This window comes from Erpetoichthys calabaricus, chromosome 5 (genome assembly GCF_900747795.2).
Source record: "Erpetoichthys calabaricus chromosome 5, fErpCal1.3, whole genome shotgun sequence".
NCBI classification, from domain to species: Eukaryota; Metazoa; Chordata; class Cladistia; order Polypteriformes; family Polypteridae; genus Erpetoichthys; species Erpetoichthys calabaricus.
The window spans coordinates 201484988-201502279 of record NC_041398.2 but is presented as its reverse complement, the minus strand read 5'-3'; the positions used below and the strand labels follow the sequence as shown (position 1 = coordinate 201502279).

The following is a 17292-nucleotide window of genomic DNA, read 5'->3' as shown; positions in this document are numbered from 1 at the left end:
TGTATCTTTAGCTAAACAGAAGCACAATAATCTGTCTCCTAGTATTTGATAGATTGTAGTTCTTGCAGCACAGTGGTTAACAAGGCTGCTTCTCAAATATCACATCTTAAGTCTGAATCCTGCATCTGATCATTTTCCATGTGGAGTTTGCATGTTCTCCTTGTGTCTGCCTGGTCAAACACATTCTGGTTACATTAACAGGGGACTCTAAACAGGCCACTTGTGAGAATGAGTGTAGGTTATGTTTCGTAGAATGGTGCCCTCTTGAGTTCTCGCTTTGTTCGCAGTGCTGCCTCCAAAGACCCTGAATTGCATTAAGTGGGTTTGAGAATATTACATTATGTTAGTCATGTTTCTAGATTTAGTATCATTTTCAAAAAGTAGCATGATAGATATCAGAAAAAGAATTAGATATGCCAGTCAATTTAAAATGATTGTCATTTTAAACACATAGTAACAACTGTAGAATTTTCTTAAGAAACTTTTATTTTAGTCACAGGTTTTCAGGCAGTAGCAAATATAACCATAGCAGCAATATCAAGTTGGAGACAAGCCCCACATTCTTGGTCTTCTCTTCCCTAACAAGAGAACTGCGGCAAATGAATTAACTAACGAAAAAAAAAAATCATGATTCGTTCGTTTATATACCAAAACTCCAAAATGAAACTTTGTCAAAAAATTTATATCCATATTTTAATCATTTTCATGAGAGGTCTCTCATTTTACACTATTAAAACACAAACGCACTCTTGTTACTAATACTTAATTACATTGGATAGGATGAAGAATGATTCTTCAGTTTCTTAAACAGGTTTCCCTGTTTTCAACAGTGCACACTGAAAAAAGGCTTAAAAAATAAATAAAAACTAGTACACAGGACATTAGAGCTAATACACAAATAACAAGCATCATGGCTTTATCATTTTTAAAAGAATTACAAGTAAGAACAAAATCCCATTAGGACCAGGTTACATAAAAACATTTCAAAATAAAAACACCTTCCTTTGGCTCAGATTTTAAAAATATCATAAAGAGTTTTACTGTAATGTTGGCCCGCTAACAAGCATAAAAATAAAACAAATGCAAGTTTTGGTATATCTCTTAAGAGAAACCATGTGGGATTAAAACAGCATCTCATTTTTCATTGCTTCCTCAGTCTTGTTGATTCCACCCATGGGATGATCGCCCTTGAGTCATGTGTTTGCCTGCAGGGCTGCCTAAAGGAAGAAAATAAAAAGATGCCAACATTTTTAAAAAATATCTCATTCTTTAACAAATCATTCCTAAACATTGATTTTTTTTTTTTTTTTACTGATTTAAGACCAATCTATTAATACTCTAAGATAAAAGTATACATATTTAGAGATTTCGTGTGTATGTGTGATGACCCAAACTTTCCCCAACAAATCCATTTAGGCTGTTTATCAATCTATTTGTTTATATGCAAAACCAAGTTTCCTGGTCATTGTGGCAGGGAATCAAAAGTCAAATTCAATAGTACGCAGTACTAGGCCTAAATCGCCTCAGGACAGTAGAATTTAAATATAGCAACCCTAAATGTATTGTTAAAATGTTAAGGAAATTAATTCCTTACTGTCATCAAAATGTTGATGCTAAGTATCAGGACTAATGGGATCAGAAATGACTAAACCATAACTTGGTTTGTGTGATCTGTGATTTTTTTATTGCACAACTTGAGAAATAGCATAGAGGGCAGCAGTAAAGTTCTATTAGGTGCATTCTCACAAAGTATTTGTGTGTTGAAATCAGGAGAATATAACTTTACTAAGATCCCATTTCAAGGAACGGATCATTTTTTACAAATAATTTCATTCCCATCCATTGATTCTTGAAAAAAAGTGGCATATGTTGTGTGCATCACACTAGGTCAGTGTTTTTCAAAAAGTGTGCTGCGGCAGAGTTGTGAGTTGTGGAAGTAATAGTGTAACACCTGGGTCTGAACCTGAGAGGGCCAAGCTCCTCATGTAGTTGAGACCTGTCGAGGGGGACACGACTACCTGGAGAAGCTGGCATAAAAACAGTTCCACAATTGCTATGTTGTACACATAGTACCTAGAGCATCTCCAGGCTCCTGGAGTCTATCTACCTGGGTGTGTGGTTGCCAGCGAGTCTCATAGAGCTGGTGGATACTGGGCATACAAGTTGCCTCAAAGGCAGGGAAGGGCAGGTACTTTTTTGTAGCACTTTGAGCTACTTTTTTGTATGAAAATGTGCTATATAAATAAATGTTGTTGTTGTTGTAAAGGGACAAAGCAGCTGGGAAATGCCACCAAAGTGCTCACTAAGTGCTGTGTCTGTGAACTCTGATCTCGGAGATGCTTTTTGACCATCTTCTCCAGTAGTCCTGCTGCTTTGGACAGTTGAGCACGAATATGATATATAGGGGTTTGTAGAACAGTGGTGTGCCTTGGGATTTTTTGGTTACAAAATGTGTGCCACCCCAGAAGAAATGTTGGGAAACACTACACTAGGTAATTAAAACCTAAGTAAATTTATCAATAAGACCCATATTTTACACCAGCATGGTGGGCTGTGAACACTGTATATATTTTTTTTTTTTTAAACTGTGGGCTCCGAATTGTTTCACAGAACGTGATGAGGTGCAGATAGAGACCTTTATTTAAGAGTCCACAGAACTATTCATATGCAGTACTATTACTCCAAATAATATTATTTTTGAATGTTTAATATTTCACCAAATTTTTAGCTACTGGTGATGTACTGTCTATTTTTGCAGCTATCTTCAGATGTGGATTATCTAGCAGCACCTACTTAAATATCAAAATACAGTACACTATTTACAATCAATCAGTGAAGTAATAGCCAATTGATAAGATACAAGAACAAATGTTTATAAAATTACAAACCTTTCTGAGGACTCAGGAATATATTTTGCCTCTGTTTTTTTTTTTCTTCCAGCACTGGAGAACTCTGTAAACAAATAAATGGGTACATGCATATTTGCAGACTGGTTCATAACCGCTGCTTCAGTTCACTTGTAACAATTCAACTTAATTATATGTTTTTGCGTGATAAACATTCATCGTTTAAAATCCACTTATTTCAACACAGCTGGATGGCTGTAGTAGGTCAGAGTACTGGGGCCAGGCAACTCACTAAAACCTCCATACTGAAGCACAATGGAGCAACATGGAGTAACAATTCATGCAATATGCAAATCTTTGGAGTATGGGAAGACCACTCAGAGAAAAACCCATCCATATGAACAAGATGAGAACAAGTAACCATTAACTCAAGCAGCATCTAAGTGGAAATTTGAAAGAAAAAAAAAACACTCTGAAAGCTTTGAGCTTCCACTGCATCAGAATTTTTAGCCAATTTTCTGCAATTGGTTTAACCTTTAAAAAGTTATGTGCAGGGCTAGAATCTATGTTGGCTGCACTAGACACTTGATTGGTAACAACCCGAGATTATATGAAGATTTCTTAGTGGATAAAACCAATGTCAGGAATTGAGACTGGGATTCATTCTGCTTTTCTTGTGTCAGCCTGACAGATTCAGCCTCCTTGACCAAGTCCTGCACCAGGCTCTATTTGTAGGTTGTTTCACCGCTATTCAAGTAGGTTAATTAGTGAGTCTAAACTGGCCTCTATCATGGACTGGCACCTCAGACAGTTCTTGACCCTGTCTTTGTGACTGCGGCTGCCTTCACCCTCTTGAACCTGGGACCACTTACAGTCCTGTACCAAGATGAGCCAGGGCAACACAGAAACGGATAAGTACAAAGTGCTCTTGTTTGCATAAGGTGCAAATAGTGCAGGTACTTATTCCATTATAAATAAATAGAAGAATTATCAAAATAATTACAGTGTTCTTGGTGAAGGTTACCGACAATAAATATTCCAATAAATAGTTTAAAATCAAAGGTAAAAACATAGTCCTTTATTAAAACCACAAGACACTGTGAATCTTTCAAAGTTTATATGTGCACTGCTCACCCTTTTCGTTACAACCAGCCACACCAGTCATCCTGCAGTCTGCTACAATCACGATTTTTCTCCAAGTTTTACCTCTATCCTTTCTTTCAGGGACAGCCCAGTGTGTCTTTCTACCTTGTTTCCCCAGCTCACCCTTCTTGGATCTAGGCAGAGTGAGAAGCTGACAGCTCCGGTCCATTTCCCTGGGTTTCATCTCGGCCACCTTGGCTGTACCCGGTGGGGCGTTACGAGTTAGGACCACCTTATGTTGGTCTAGCAGGACTCCTGGATCACTCAATAGCTCCCACCCCTCTGGAATGCTCAGTGCGAGCGACATACTCCTGGTGCACAGTGCCTCTTGCTCCACCATGGGGCCACTAACCACTCCGCCTTCCTTCCACTGTGTTAGCTTGTACTCTGAACTTTTCACCAATCTGTTTTTTCAATCTATCCTTGGGCTCATTTTATCCTATTGTAGGTAGGTGCTGGTACTTTGATTATGCCCCAAGGTATGTCAACGAGAAACTGGCTGTACCAGTCATGTCTGCACAAGAATGTGAATTAACAAATTTCCCTATTACACACCCTGGGGACGTACAGCTACGCTACTGTGTGCACCCACACCCCCTGAGCCTGAACGCACTGATTTTGATTTTAAAAACGTACCATGCCACATACTCATATACACATCATCACAATGACCCTAAATTAAGCAGGTTTAAGAATAGTAATATAGACAAGAGTTATGCAGTGAGGTTTAGTGTGAACACAACTATTCAGGAGTTGTAAAAAAGGTAACAAACACAAGATAACGTAAAAAAAAAAAAAAAGATGAGAAGAAGGTCAAGCACAGAAAGGCTGTTTTTTGCTACTTAATTTTGCTAATTTCAATCAATGGAAGAGAAGAAAGTTAATACCTAGAAGTACGAACATAGAACAAAGAAATAAAGAAGAATGATAACTAAGAGAATGAGTAGAGTTTAGATATTGTTTAAAAACCTTCACATAGACTAATGGAGAAAAGGAAGGCTAGAGTTGTTTGAACTGAGAACACAGATGAAAATGAACATAAACAGGTTTCAAGGCTATAACAAATAAATACACCCTGCAAAATGACAACCAATGGTAGAAAGTTTCTGAAGACCATTCCATAACAAGAGAACAAACAATCTGGAGAGAGGTGCAAACAGAGTGAGAGGTCTGGAGACTGGCTTATCTGTGAGGATGGTCTTCAAAAATTACCTCAAGTGTCTTGAAGTTCTTGAAGTTTTTCGAAGTGGATGGAGAAGTGGAATACGGTGCATCATCAACCTTAGAACTACCTGAAGGAAACAAAAAATAGTGGTACAAAGCTGAATTCACTTGCAAGATATAGAGGGCAGACACACCACATGATAAAAGACTAACATCGAAGGAACCAAAGCTCAATTACAAATCCAGCTGAATAACTTTTTGTTGATTACCAATTAACAGCATGTGTCAGCCATAAAAGAGTTCTGACAATTAGATAGACAGATACTTTATAAATCCCCAAGGGGAAATTCACAACATGTCCACGTAGTAAAAGTGTCCAGGGAACGAATCCACATAAAAAAGAAAGTGATAGGAGTGATCAAGAAAAAAAAAAGGTAGAAAAATAAAGTCGTACATGGAGCTGCTGAAAAGGCTGCCACTCTCGGCAGCACCTGAGTCAATATTATTATTAGCATTTTCATGTATCAATTTTCAAAACAACATTAGGTAACTAGCAGAGATCAAAGTAGCCAAATAACCGGTCCCCAAAATACAGATCCATCCGTTACAAAAAAGGATAACATATGCCTAACATAAAAAAATTACTTTAGCAAGGAGAAGCAGTTGTCACATGTTGAAAGTCAACAACAGCAACAAGCAGATATTTCATAAGATAGTTACTGCATACCACAAAAGTACAGCCACAAAAGCACTGAATAAAATCAACACCTCAGTTACCAGTCTCCACAAAAATTGTACATCATTAACTTCACAAACCTGTAATTTATAACAGAGATGCCATTTCGAAAGCATTTATATCTAAGGTCAATGCTCAAAGACGTGCAACATGGAGTAAGAAGTAGAAAATCTTGACCCCTGGCCAATGGAAAAAAGCAATGTCTTATTTCCTACTATACATCCAAAGGGGATTATGTTGGGGGAAAGCCAAACGATGTCTACTGCTCACAATGTCTATTAAATGTGGTGGGAGATCCGGAATGATATATGCAGCCATCTTGTTGTAATCATTAGGTCCAATGATTGATTTATATAGATGTGTAAAAGCTAAGTGATGTGAGGGCAGTTTGCAGTAGCAAGTAAATCCCATGATGCAAACATTGTTCCCACATGATGTTCCAATATTCCAGGATGATAATGTCCAAAGGCATACTGGTAAACTAACTCAGGAATTCATGATAATCAGGGTGAACTCAAATATCTTACAAGAACTCCCATATTGATCTTATGTGCCTTTTTCAATCTGAAGGCTGGCAACCATGGCTTTCCACTTCCCCTTGTCTTCTACCTTTGCTTCTCTCACTTGTTTCAGTGCTGACCCTTATTTTATATTATCATTCTACATTCTTCCTTCTATCACTAATTGGATCATGTTACAACTCGATTCCCTCAACATCCATCCATCCATTATCCAACCCGCTATACTGTATCCTAACTACAGGGTCACGGGGGTCTACTGGAGTATGCCCAGTAAATCTCATCTTTCTTCTCATCATCTCCTCCATCATACTCTTTTTATTAACCATCCTCTTCATCACTTCATTTGTCACCTACGCTGCCCAGCTAATTTTCAATCTACACTCCCAAAACAGCCGCTTTGGCTCGAAGGATGTACAGTATTTGCCACCTAGAGATGAGCATCACCCAATTGCCCTTCAATTCTCACGTTCCTAATTCTGTGCTGTTAAGGATTGATGGCCTTTTGGTTAATCAACTCCCATCATTAAGTTGGAATCAGGGGAACCCATATATGAAAACTGGACTGCTCATTTAATAATTACTTGTTTCACCAACATTCCTTAAGGCTAAAATCATAGGTAGTTGTGTCGGTAAGCGACAGCACACAGCTTCACTGATAAGGGCCAAGCTACTGATGGCCTTGAGCAGACAAACATAGTACTTCCTGATTGCTTGGAAGAAAGAAAAAACAAGCCTTTAACAATTATTCTTACAAAGCATAAAGCTAGCTAGGTTAATACATTTTGCTGTAACTTGATTTACGATTATAATGATTTATTAAGAAACATTGACATATAACCTTAAATGCTGTTGAGAAAGCAGAAAAAACATTATTAACTGTAATGATTATAAGTATCCATCTATCCATCCATTATCTAACCTGCTATATTCTAACTGCTGGGTTGCGAGGGTCTGCTGGAGCCAATCCCAGCCAACACAGGGTGCAAGGCAGGAAGCAGACCCCGGGCAGGGAGCCAGCCCACCGCAGATGATTATAAGTACAGTGGAACCCCGGTTCATGAACGTCTCGGTACACGTACAACTCGATTTACGACCAAAACGTTCGCCAAACTTTTGCCTCGGTTCACGACCACACACTCGGTATATGAACAAGCCAGTTTCCCTTTCGGTTTGTGCGTGCCGATGATTTCCGCACGTGTTGCATTGTTCTCGGTCAGACGTGCGTGCGTGCTGTCGCTGTAAACTCTTTGTGCTCTATTTTATTTCCCTTCCAGGTCATACGCGCCGATTACTGTATTTAAGCACGTGTTCAGCCTCTCCCTGTTCATTGTTCTCAGTCAGACGTGCGTGCTTTACCTGTGAATTCTTTGTGCTCTACAGTATTTCGTGTGCTTTTGCAGTTAACCATGGCTTCTAAGCAAGTGAAGAGTGGTGAGAAGAAAGTGTTGCAATGTTACTTTTCTCTTTTTTTCAAATGTTTATTTTTTTCCATGTGCTTAAAACTCATTTAAAAATCGGGTTGTAATGCTATTAGCATGAAATCCTGCAATGTTACTGTGTTGGTTGGCTTTTAAATAAAGTTCGGATTTGTTCAAATGTTCCTTTTTTCCCCCCCGTGCTTAAAACTCATTTAAAAAGAGTGTTTACAGCGATCGATCGGGTTGTAATGCTATTAGCATGAAATCCTGCAATGTTACTGTGTTGGTTGGCTTTTAAATAAAGTTTGGATTTGTTCAAATGTTCCTTTTTTCCCCCCCGTGCTTAAAACTCATTTAAAAAGAGTGTTTACAGCGATCGATCGGGTTGTAATGCTATTAGCATGAAATCCTGCAATGTTCCTGTGTTGGTTGGCTTTTAAATAAAGTTCGGATTTGTTCAAATGTTCCTTTTTTTCCCCCTGCGCTTAAAACTCATTTAAAAAAAAAAGTGTTTATACAGCGAATCGGATTGTAAGGCTATAGCACGAACTGATGCAATGTGAGAGACAGGGGTGCTGCCGAGAGAGAGAGCCTGCGTGTGCAGCTGAGAGAGAGAGAGAGAGAGAGAGAGAGAGAGAGAGAGAAGAGGGGGGGGTTTGTGCTCGCCTGTTGCTGAGAGAGAGAGCCTGCATGTGCAGGGAGCCTGGGTGTTTGTGTCAGTGTTATTCAATGTTTTCACATTAGTTTACTATTACACTGTGCATTCTATGGTGTAATTAACTATAATTTGTGCGCAGACATCTTTAAAAAAATATATTTACATACAGCTCGTACGGTCTGGAATGGATTAATTGTATTTACATACAGTCCTATGGGGGAAATTGCTTCGGTTCACGACCAAATCGGTTTACGACCAGAGTTTTGGAACGAATTATGGTCGTGAACCGAGGTTCCACTGTATTTAACTCACAAAATACCAATGACTGTATTTTGTATTAATCATGCTGCAGAGAACTATATGATTTTATACTTCTATATAATTTGATCTGCATTTAGGTAGGAAAGGAATTATGTTTATGCACAGAATATGAGACTGATTTATTTCTTCTATGTGAAAGTGCTAACCTCTTGATATTACAAATAAATGTGATTGTTTTCTTCTCTCTTGCTTAAAAATATAAGACAAAATTGCAATTTATGAATTAATAAAAAAGGATTATTAATCTAATCAAACAAATATAATCTAGTGAAGATATTAAAGTTATAAGAATGTAACCTCTTTATAACTAACTAGACATTAAGCCTGTTACAATAACGGGCGCTAGAACAGTAGTCCATAAACATTAGTAGGAACAGTCTATATTAAATGGCAAGGGACCGTTTACCTCATTAAATTTTTTTCGTAAAATGCCTGTAATTTTCTCTGACAGTAATACTGGCTTTGCTGTCCGTAATATGCATTTAATTTTCTGTCACAACAGTGGGCAATCAGCAGATTCTCCCCAGCAACTGATGTAATGTGCGCAAAAATAAATCTACTTTTACTTTATCGGGGCAAGCTTTCTTAATCGCAAATCTGACATCCTCAGAGTGAACACTTGCACAACAATGGGGAAGCTGGTCTCCGCATCTCAGTACCCGATTGGATTTTTCGTGTTTTCTGTTTTAGGTCTTACCTCATTTACCGAAATCAGATTGGATCTGCCGCGCGATATTTTATAGGTGCCGCCCTCTCTGTCTTGTGTGACACGTCAGGCGGCCTTTGAAGCAGTGCACCGTGCCCTGTGCATGCGCACTTCACCAGAAGACACACACACACGGACACTGGACGCACACAGGGGTTTTATTAAAGAGGATGCAATGAACTTTAAGAAAACTGCTTAAAATGTGTTTGTGTGTGTGTGTACTAATTATCACAGTCTTTAGATAATGTAGGCGCCTGGTACTGCTTTGTTTTTCTGTACTCCTGTATGTCATAAATTAAAGATGTAACCCTAATTTATGTATGACCTCAAAATGAACTGTTATGTTTTTTTCTGTTCTCTCTTTGGCTAATGAATAAGCTAGGTAATATAAAGACGAATTTATTCTTTTAAGCAGGACTTGGGGGGGACGGTACAGTCTCACAATCTCTCTAACTCACCAAGAATAAAGAAATTGCTTTTAATTTTAAATTGGTGTTTATCTCGTCATTTTCCGACTTCAGCTCTCACACTGTCTAAAACATATGTGTGTGCTAATCTGAAAACCTGCAAACACAGGCAGCTGCAACCACACACTGTCTCTGACTTGCCAGGGGCTGAGCAGCTGGGAATGGAAGCAGGGGGCCTTAAGCTCACAAGCATCCCCTTATAAGTGAGAAAAAAACCTAGCCTTTAATAAACAACTCTTAAACTCTTATATAAAAGTAGCTTGAGCTAGCTAATCACAGTGCATTTTGCTTTAACTTGATTTCTTAAGGTATTGATAAGCCTTAATGTATAAATTTAAATGCCATCTAAAATGCTTATATGTATACACGCAAAAGTGAGAGCTTACTTAGTTTTCTTAAAATTAAAGGGCTGTGAATGCCTGTAGAAGCTTGTTTAGTCTTCTGTCAGCTGGAAGCCTATACAGCTGTGTTCCTAAAACAAAAGTCTACTTGCTCAGTTCCCTCAGAGAACACAACATCTTTGACTCACAATAAGTTCAAAACAAAGCAAGTGAAAAGACAAGCAGGCCGCAGAAAACAGCAGCCCTTATGCTAAAATAAATGACGACCTTTTAAGCTGCTTCAAGGAATAAGCTTTTAATAGCTAATAACACTAAAACTAATAAAGCGCATTAATCCTTAATCTACATTTTTAATAAATGTAGGGCAAAGTCTGAAGTTGATTTCCACCTATATCACCCATTAAAGGACTGGAGGTTTTTCTTCTTGATGAATGGTACAACATTCAACTTTGTGTAGACCAGCATATGTATAAAGCATTCTAATATGGCAAAGGGCAGCAATACCCCTTGTTAGTTCCCTGAAATAATATACTGCTAGGTGTTAACATTTGTCCAGCTCTGATTGTTTTATTAACTTGACCTCATTAACTAATTGTAATGAATACTGTATAGATTTATTTTGGTTTTAGTTTTTTTTTTTCTTTTCACTAAAAGCTACTTTAGGTAATGTTTTAAAGTTCAATACAAGTTAAATACTTTTTTGGCATTTACAGAGTTGTTTGAATACTGCAGCAATTCTGTACAAAATACATCATAACTAGAAGCTGAAATTATGATGGAAGCTAATCATGCATTGTTACAATGAAGATTTCCCTAAGTTTAAAAAGCAGCCCTCGCTTCTTACTGTTGAATCAAACCAAGTAAGCTGTGCTCAAAGTATCAGAGAACCCCTACACGGTATAAATGCTAGAGATAGGCAACGAAAGGACAGAAAAGAATATAAGACAACTAGTCAGTGTAACCCACTTGCTCAGTACTGTGCTTCCATATAGCTTTCCTAACACTGAGCATTTTCTCTTCAGAATAATAAAAGCAGGTAAGAACTGCTACAACTGCTATTTACTGTACTCAAAATCTTTTATAAAAAGCAGGGACAAACTGTGACAAGCAAAACTCAAGTATGAGAATGCTTAGGAAAGAAAATCTATTGTACATAAAATAATAATAATAATAATAATTCATTACATTTATATAGCGCTTTTCTCAGTACTCAAAGCGCTATCCACACAGGGAGGAACCGGGAAGCGAACCCACAATCTTCCACAGTCTCCTTACTGCAAAGCAGTAGCACTACCACTGCGCCACCTGTGAGGATCTACTTGATGATTTCAGAAAAAAACAAAACAGTACAACACTGATGTTTCCGTTCTAATGCAATCATTTGTATATAATTACTAAAATAACACAACAAATTAGTGATATGCAACAGAGTGTTTTCATTAAAAAAAAACATTGTATATACTTCCAGTTAAATGTTTTAGAACACTTCAGTTTTTTCAGTTTTTCTTCAAATTTAATCAGCTGAAATGTAATGAATGGCCTAAAATGGTGAAAAAGTAAGCAGTAAACTGCCAAAGGTTTCATTTTAAAGTTTAGTTTACCAATAACTAAAAACACTCACATTTCAGAATATTGCAAGGGGTCCTTCTTTAGAGAACAACTAATAGGTTACAATCTACAGATGTTCTGCAGCAATTAAAGTAAATTAAATCTTGCAAGTTGAAACAAACAATTTGCATAGGTGTCCCAGCTTCTGTTGATTACTTAAAAACCCTCTGTCTGTCTTAAAGCAGTGTTTGAACAGACTGTGTTACGATGCCTTCTGAAGTACTAAATGGACTGTATTCCAGTGATAAACAAATTAAATGAGACACAGCATTTCAAGCACAGCTTAAAAGTGGTTGACAAAAGGAAGCCTCAGTTTCTACTGTGAAGAGAAGACTTTGTTCTGCAAGTTTGACAAGTTGAGTGGCAGTACAAAAGCCATTCCATAATGAACAAACAGAGCCTCGAAAAACTGGCCGTGGACTACTGCAGACTGTAAGAAAGTCTTACGGACCAATTAATCAAAAACTTGAAATCTTTGGTTCATCACGTTGGGTGTCTGTACGACATTGAGTTGGTGAAAGGATGGTTCATTAGTGTAAGACACCAAATGTCAAACATGGAGGAGGAAGTGTGATGGTCCGGGGTTGTTTTGCTGGAGGCAGAATTGGTGACTTGCACAGAGTGACTGACATTCTGAATGAAAAGGGTTACCACGGCATTTTGCAACACCACAAAATACCTTCTGATCTGTGTCTAGTAGGTCAGGTGTTCTCCCTACAACAAGACAACAACCCAAAACATACTCCAAGCTATGTCAGAAGGTACACTTCAAAACATAGACTGACCAGCACAGTCTTAAACCCCATAGAGTAAGTTGGGATGAACTGGACAGAAGGATGAAAGGAAAGCAACTGTACAACACTGTACAACATTTATGGGAACTTCTGCAACAGTGTTGGAAAAATCTTTCTGACCAATATTTAATTTCCCTTACAGAAAGAATGAGAAGTGAGTATTTGTCTGTTTTATCAGAAAAAGGTGGCTACTCTGATGGAACCAAATTTGAATAAAACTTTTTTTATTTGCTATTGTTTATTTGTTCTATGCCTTGATTTCATGAAACATCAAGGCATTAAACTGTATGCATTTCCATAAAAACATTAAAAACAGATGTTTTAAACTTTTGACTGGTAGTATATTCCTTAATAATTTGTATATTTCAGTTTTTATTTTAAGTACTAGGGTATTGTACTGTGTTAGCCATTATGGATGTAGTGAGAAGTCAAGCAAAATGACACCTTTTATTGGTTAACTAAAAAGATTACAATATGTAAGCTTTTGAGGCAACTCAGGCCCCTTCTTGTAATACAGAAACTGGAATTCCTTGTGTTTATATAAACACCAGATACAGCATTGGAAAACCTTTAAGGGAGACATCTATGCTGTTAACAAAAAAAATATATAACGTTTTGTTTTATAGTTTATTATCACATATGTTACCTACAAAGAAAGCTAATTAAATAAAGAAATGATGCTTTCTAATAAATAAAATATTTACCCTAAGTTCTTGTCTATAAGCCGCGGCTTATCTAAGGAAAAAAGTTGTGAAAATGAAAAAATAGAATATCGGCTTATACATAAGTCCGGCTTATACATCCATCGCGGGGGTTGCGTTCCAGAGCCACCCGCGAAATAAGAATATCCGCGAAGTAGAAACCATATGTTTATATGGTTATTTTTATATTGTCATGCTTGGGTCACAGATTTGCGCAGAAACACAGGAGGTTGTAGAGAGACAGGAACGTTATTCAAACACTGCAAACAAACATTTGTCTCTTTTTCAAAAGTTTAAACTGTGCTCCATGACAAGACAGAGATGACAGTTCCGTCTCACAATTAAAAGAATGCAAACATATCTTCCTCTTCAAAGGAGTGAAGCAAACAAATCAATATGTCTGTTTGGCTTTTAAGTATGCGAAGCACCGCGGCACAAAGCTGTTGAAGGCGGCAGCTCACACCCCCTCCGTCAGGAGCAGACAAAGAGAGAGGGAGAGTTTGTTTTTCAGTCAAAAATCAATACGTGCCCTTCGAGCTTTTAAGTATGCGAAGCACTGTGCAGCATGTCTTTTCAGGAATCAGCTTTACAAAAGATAGCAACGTGAAGATAATCTTTCAGCATTTTTAGACGAGCGTCCGTATCATCTAGGTGTGCAAACAGCCCCCCTGCTCAATCCCCATACGTCAGGATCACAGATAGTCAGCGCAAGAGAGACAGAAAAGTAAGCCGGGTAGCTTCTCAGCCATCTGCCAATAGCGTCCCTTGTATGAAATCAACTGGGCAAACCAACTGAGGAAGCATGTACCAGAAATTAAAAGACCCATTGTCCGCAGAAATCCGCGATATATATTTAAATATGCTTACATATAAAATCACAATTTAAATGACCGCTATGCGCTTGTGTTGACTCGGCGACGCCCAGAGCAGAAAGAACGCGCTCCGGCCGCTCCAACCACGCCATGCGGGGAGTGAGAGAGACGCCAATATCTCACACTCTCTCCCCCCTTAAAGAAATTAAATGGGCGCGAGTGAGACCACTGACCTCCCTCCCTTCTATTAGTTATAGGTTATAGTACGTTCGGCTTATCCATGAGTCCGGCTTATCTATGATACGATTTTATTTTAAAAATTCGTATGATTTTTGGTCTCCGGCTAATACATGAGTCCGGCTTATAGACAAGAACTTAGGGTATAAAAAATACAGAAAAATATGTTGGAACTTCTTCAGATTCAAAAATGGTTTTTGAAAGCAAGGTTGCTCTGTTGAATAGGAAACTGTAGAGTGTAGTGAAACACTTGAGCTGCTTTCTACATTTCAGCACAGGCTCTTCATGCATCTATTTTAGGTGGTTCAATATGCCATCACTAACACATTTAACCTGAATTCTAATTCTGATGTCACTTTCACATAGCTGCTTTCAGGAAAGAAAAATTACAGGTCATAGGATCTATGGTTGATGATAAACTTGTTTGATCCTAAAAAAGTTTTACTTTACTGAAAACATTTGCAGGATTCCAAGTCTGAATGAAAAAAAAAAAATGAATTTCATGTAGCTGGCAGTTTTTTCTCCCCCCTTTCATAGTAATTAAAACTTTCTCTCCAATTAGAAAAAGAATATGTTAAATAAGAGGATAATAAAAACGTATTTTAATTTCCAGTATATACAAAGTACTAATATTTTTAAAACATGGAACGTTTATTTTCTATCAAAGGTACTTACATTTTAAATGTAATAATAAAATTGATATGACAATATACTGTATATGTCAACTGCTATTTATATTTTAGTGTTAGAAGTTTTCATTTGGCTTTTATATTTTTCATTTAGGTTTAAAAGATATTGGCAATTTTGTCTAATTAGGCCTTTCCTGCAAACCGAATTTGATATGCTACTTGAATTGTTTGAAATGAGAGACTGACTTTTGCAAGGGAGAGATAAGCTGGACAAATTACAAACACTGCTGGACCAAACTGACTCTATAATTATCTTTCCTAAATAGGCATGTTAGACTGTTAACAGCTTAAATACTAAAAACTTGTGACCAAATAAGATAAAGAGTAGTGTAAATGTGCAAGAAGGCTAGAACAGCCCTAATGCACCAATTCTTCAAAACAATAGGCAAATTAAATGGCTTAATTTGGACAAGGAAAAATATATTTATATTTTGACTGAAAATAAACCAACATGCAAAAAAGCTTTCATATTATGAGGTGCTCCAAAACAAACTGGATCAAATTTGAAACAATATTTTTATTATTGTTTTTTTTCCCCATTATATAGCGAGTCACTGCCAAAGAAAATGCTGAGTGAAGGAAAGGAGGCTTACAAAGCTAAAATAGAAAACAAACTCACTCAGAATAACATGAAGGATGTCTGGAATGGACTGGGTATAATTACTTGACTCAAGCAATCCAGAACTTAGGTGCTAGAAGGGGATGTGGACAAAGCTAACACAACTAAACTAATTTTTAATAGATTTTCCCTACCACTACATCTTCCAATGACCAGTCCCCTTACACCATCTCTACGCCATTAACAACTCCTACCATGTCGACTGGAATTGCCAGTGGCAAGTCCACATCTGGCCTTCAGCATGGGTTGTCCATAACTGAAGACCAAGTAAGAAGTCAACCAAGGAAGTTACACACAAGAAAAGCTACGGGACCAGATGGAGTCAGCCCTTGAGTTGGCCTGTGGTGTCCTCTGTCACCTGTTCAGACTGTCCCTAATCCTTCAGAATGTGCCACTGGTGTGGAAAACATGCTGCATTCTTCCTGTTCGAAAGACGGCAGGCATCTTTTCACCTAATGAATATAAACCAGTGGCACATGAGAAACTAGTTCTGGACTATATGAGTCCTCTTGCGGCAGACCACCTGGACCCATAACAGTTTGTTTATCGGACAAAGACTGGAGTGGTGGACGCAATTGTCTATCTGCTCCAAAAGATTTACTCTCACCTGGGTAAAGTTGGCATTGTGAGGATTATGCTTTTTGATTTCTCCAGCACCTTCAATATCATTCAGCCATCTATGTTAAGGGGTAAACTCAGGGATATACAGGTGGATGAGTCTATGATGTCCTGGATAATGGACTATCTGTTGGGTAGACTGCCGTTTGTGAGACTCAAGAACTGTGTTTCTGATACGGATGTGAGCAACACAAGGAACAGTCTTGTCTCCTTTTCTCTTTACTCTGTACAAGTTGGACTATAAATATAAGACCAGGTCATGTCACTTGCAGAAATTTTTTAGATGATGCTACACTTATGGGGTGTATTGATAAAAGGGATTAGACTGAGTATAGGAGTCAGGTGGAGAAGTTTGTTTATTGGTGCAAAGAGAGTTGTCTGCATCTTAACATTAGCAAATCCAAGGAAGTGGTTATTGACTATCCCTGTACTAAAGAGCCAATTTTTCCCAGTCACTATTCAAGGAGTGGATGTAGAGATGGCCCACTCCTACAGGTACTTAGGAGTCCACATTAATGACAGGTTGGACTGGTCTCAGAACACAGAGGAACTATATAAGAAAGGGCAGAGCAGGCTCTTTTTCCTTAGAAGACTGCGTTCCTTTAACATGTGAAGTGACATCCTCCACATCTTCTATAACTCTACGCCAGTGCAATTTGCTATGCTGTAGTGTGCTGGACTGGTAAGATCACTTCAAGAAAGGCCCACTGAGTCAACCAAGTCAGAACTTTTCTTTCTTTTGAATTTTGTTGCTTTATAGTCATTTCAGTGTGTGTTCAGACCAAGGTTTTTGTGTATATTTATTTACTTACGTATTTATCTATTTATGTATTTATTTATTTGGACAGCATTTGTAAAAAGCAAAATTTACCCATGGGCACAAATAAAGCTCT

General features: G+C 37.8%; 1 protein-coding gene across 1 annotated transcript in view; it reads right to left on the bottom strand.

Annotated features, from left to right (window-relative positions):
* Positions 1 to 465: 465 nt before the first annotated feature.
* The window catches only part of tut7 (terminal uridylyl transferase 7), a 120499-nt gene continuing 103672 nt past the window's right edge, over positions 466 to 17292 (bottom strand). Inside the window, exons 27-29 of the mRNA XM_051928603.1 lie at positions 5202 to 5281; positions 2889 to 2952; positions 466 to 1217 (exon numbers count right to left, since the gene is read on the bottom strand). Of these exons, the coding sequence (XP_051784563.1) occupies positions 1153 to 1217; positions 2889 to 2952; positions 5202 to 5281 (209 nt within the window). The 3' untranslated portion in view covers positions 466 to 1152. The remainder of the gene's footprint in view (positions 1218 to 2888; positions 2953 to 5201; positions 5282 to 17292) is intronic.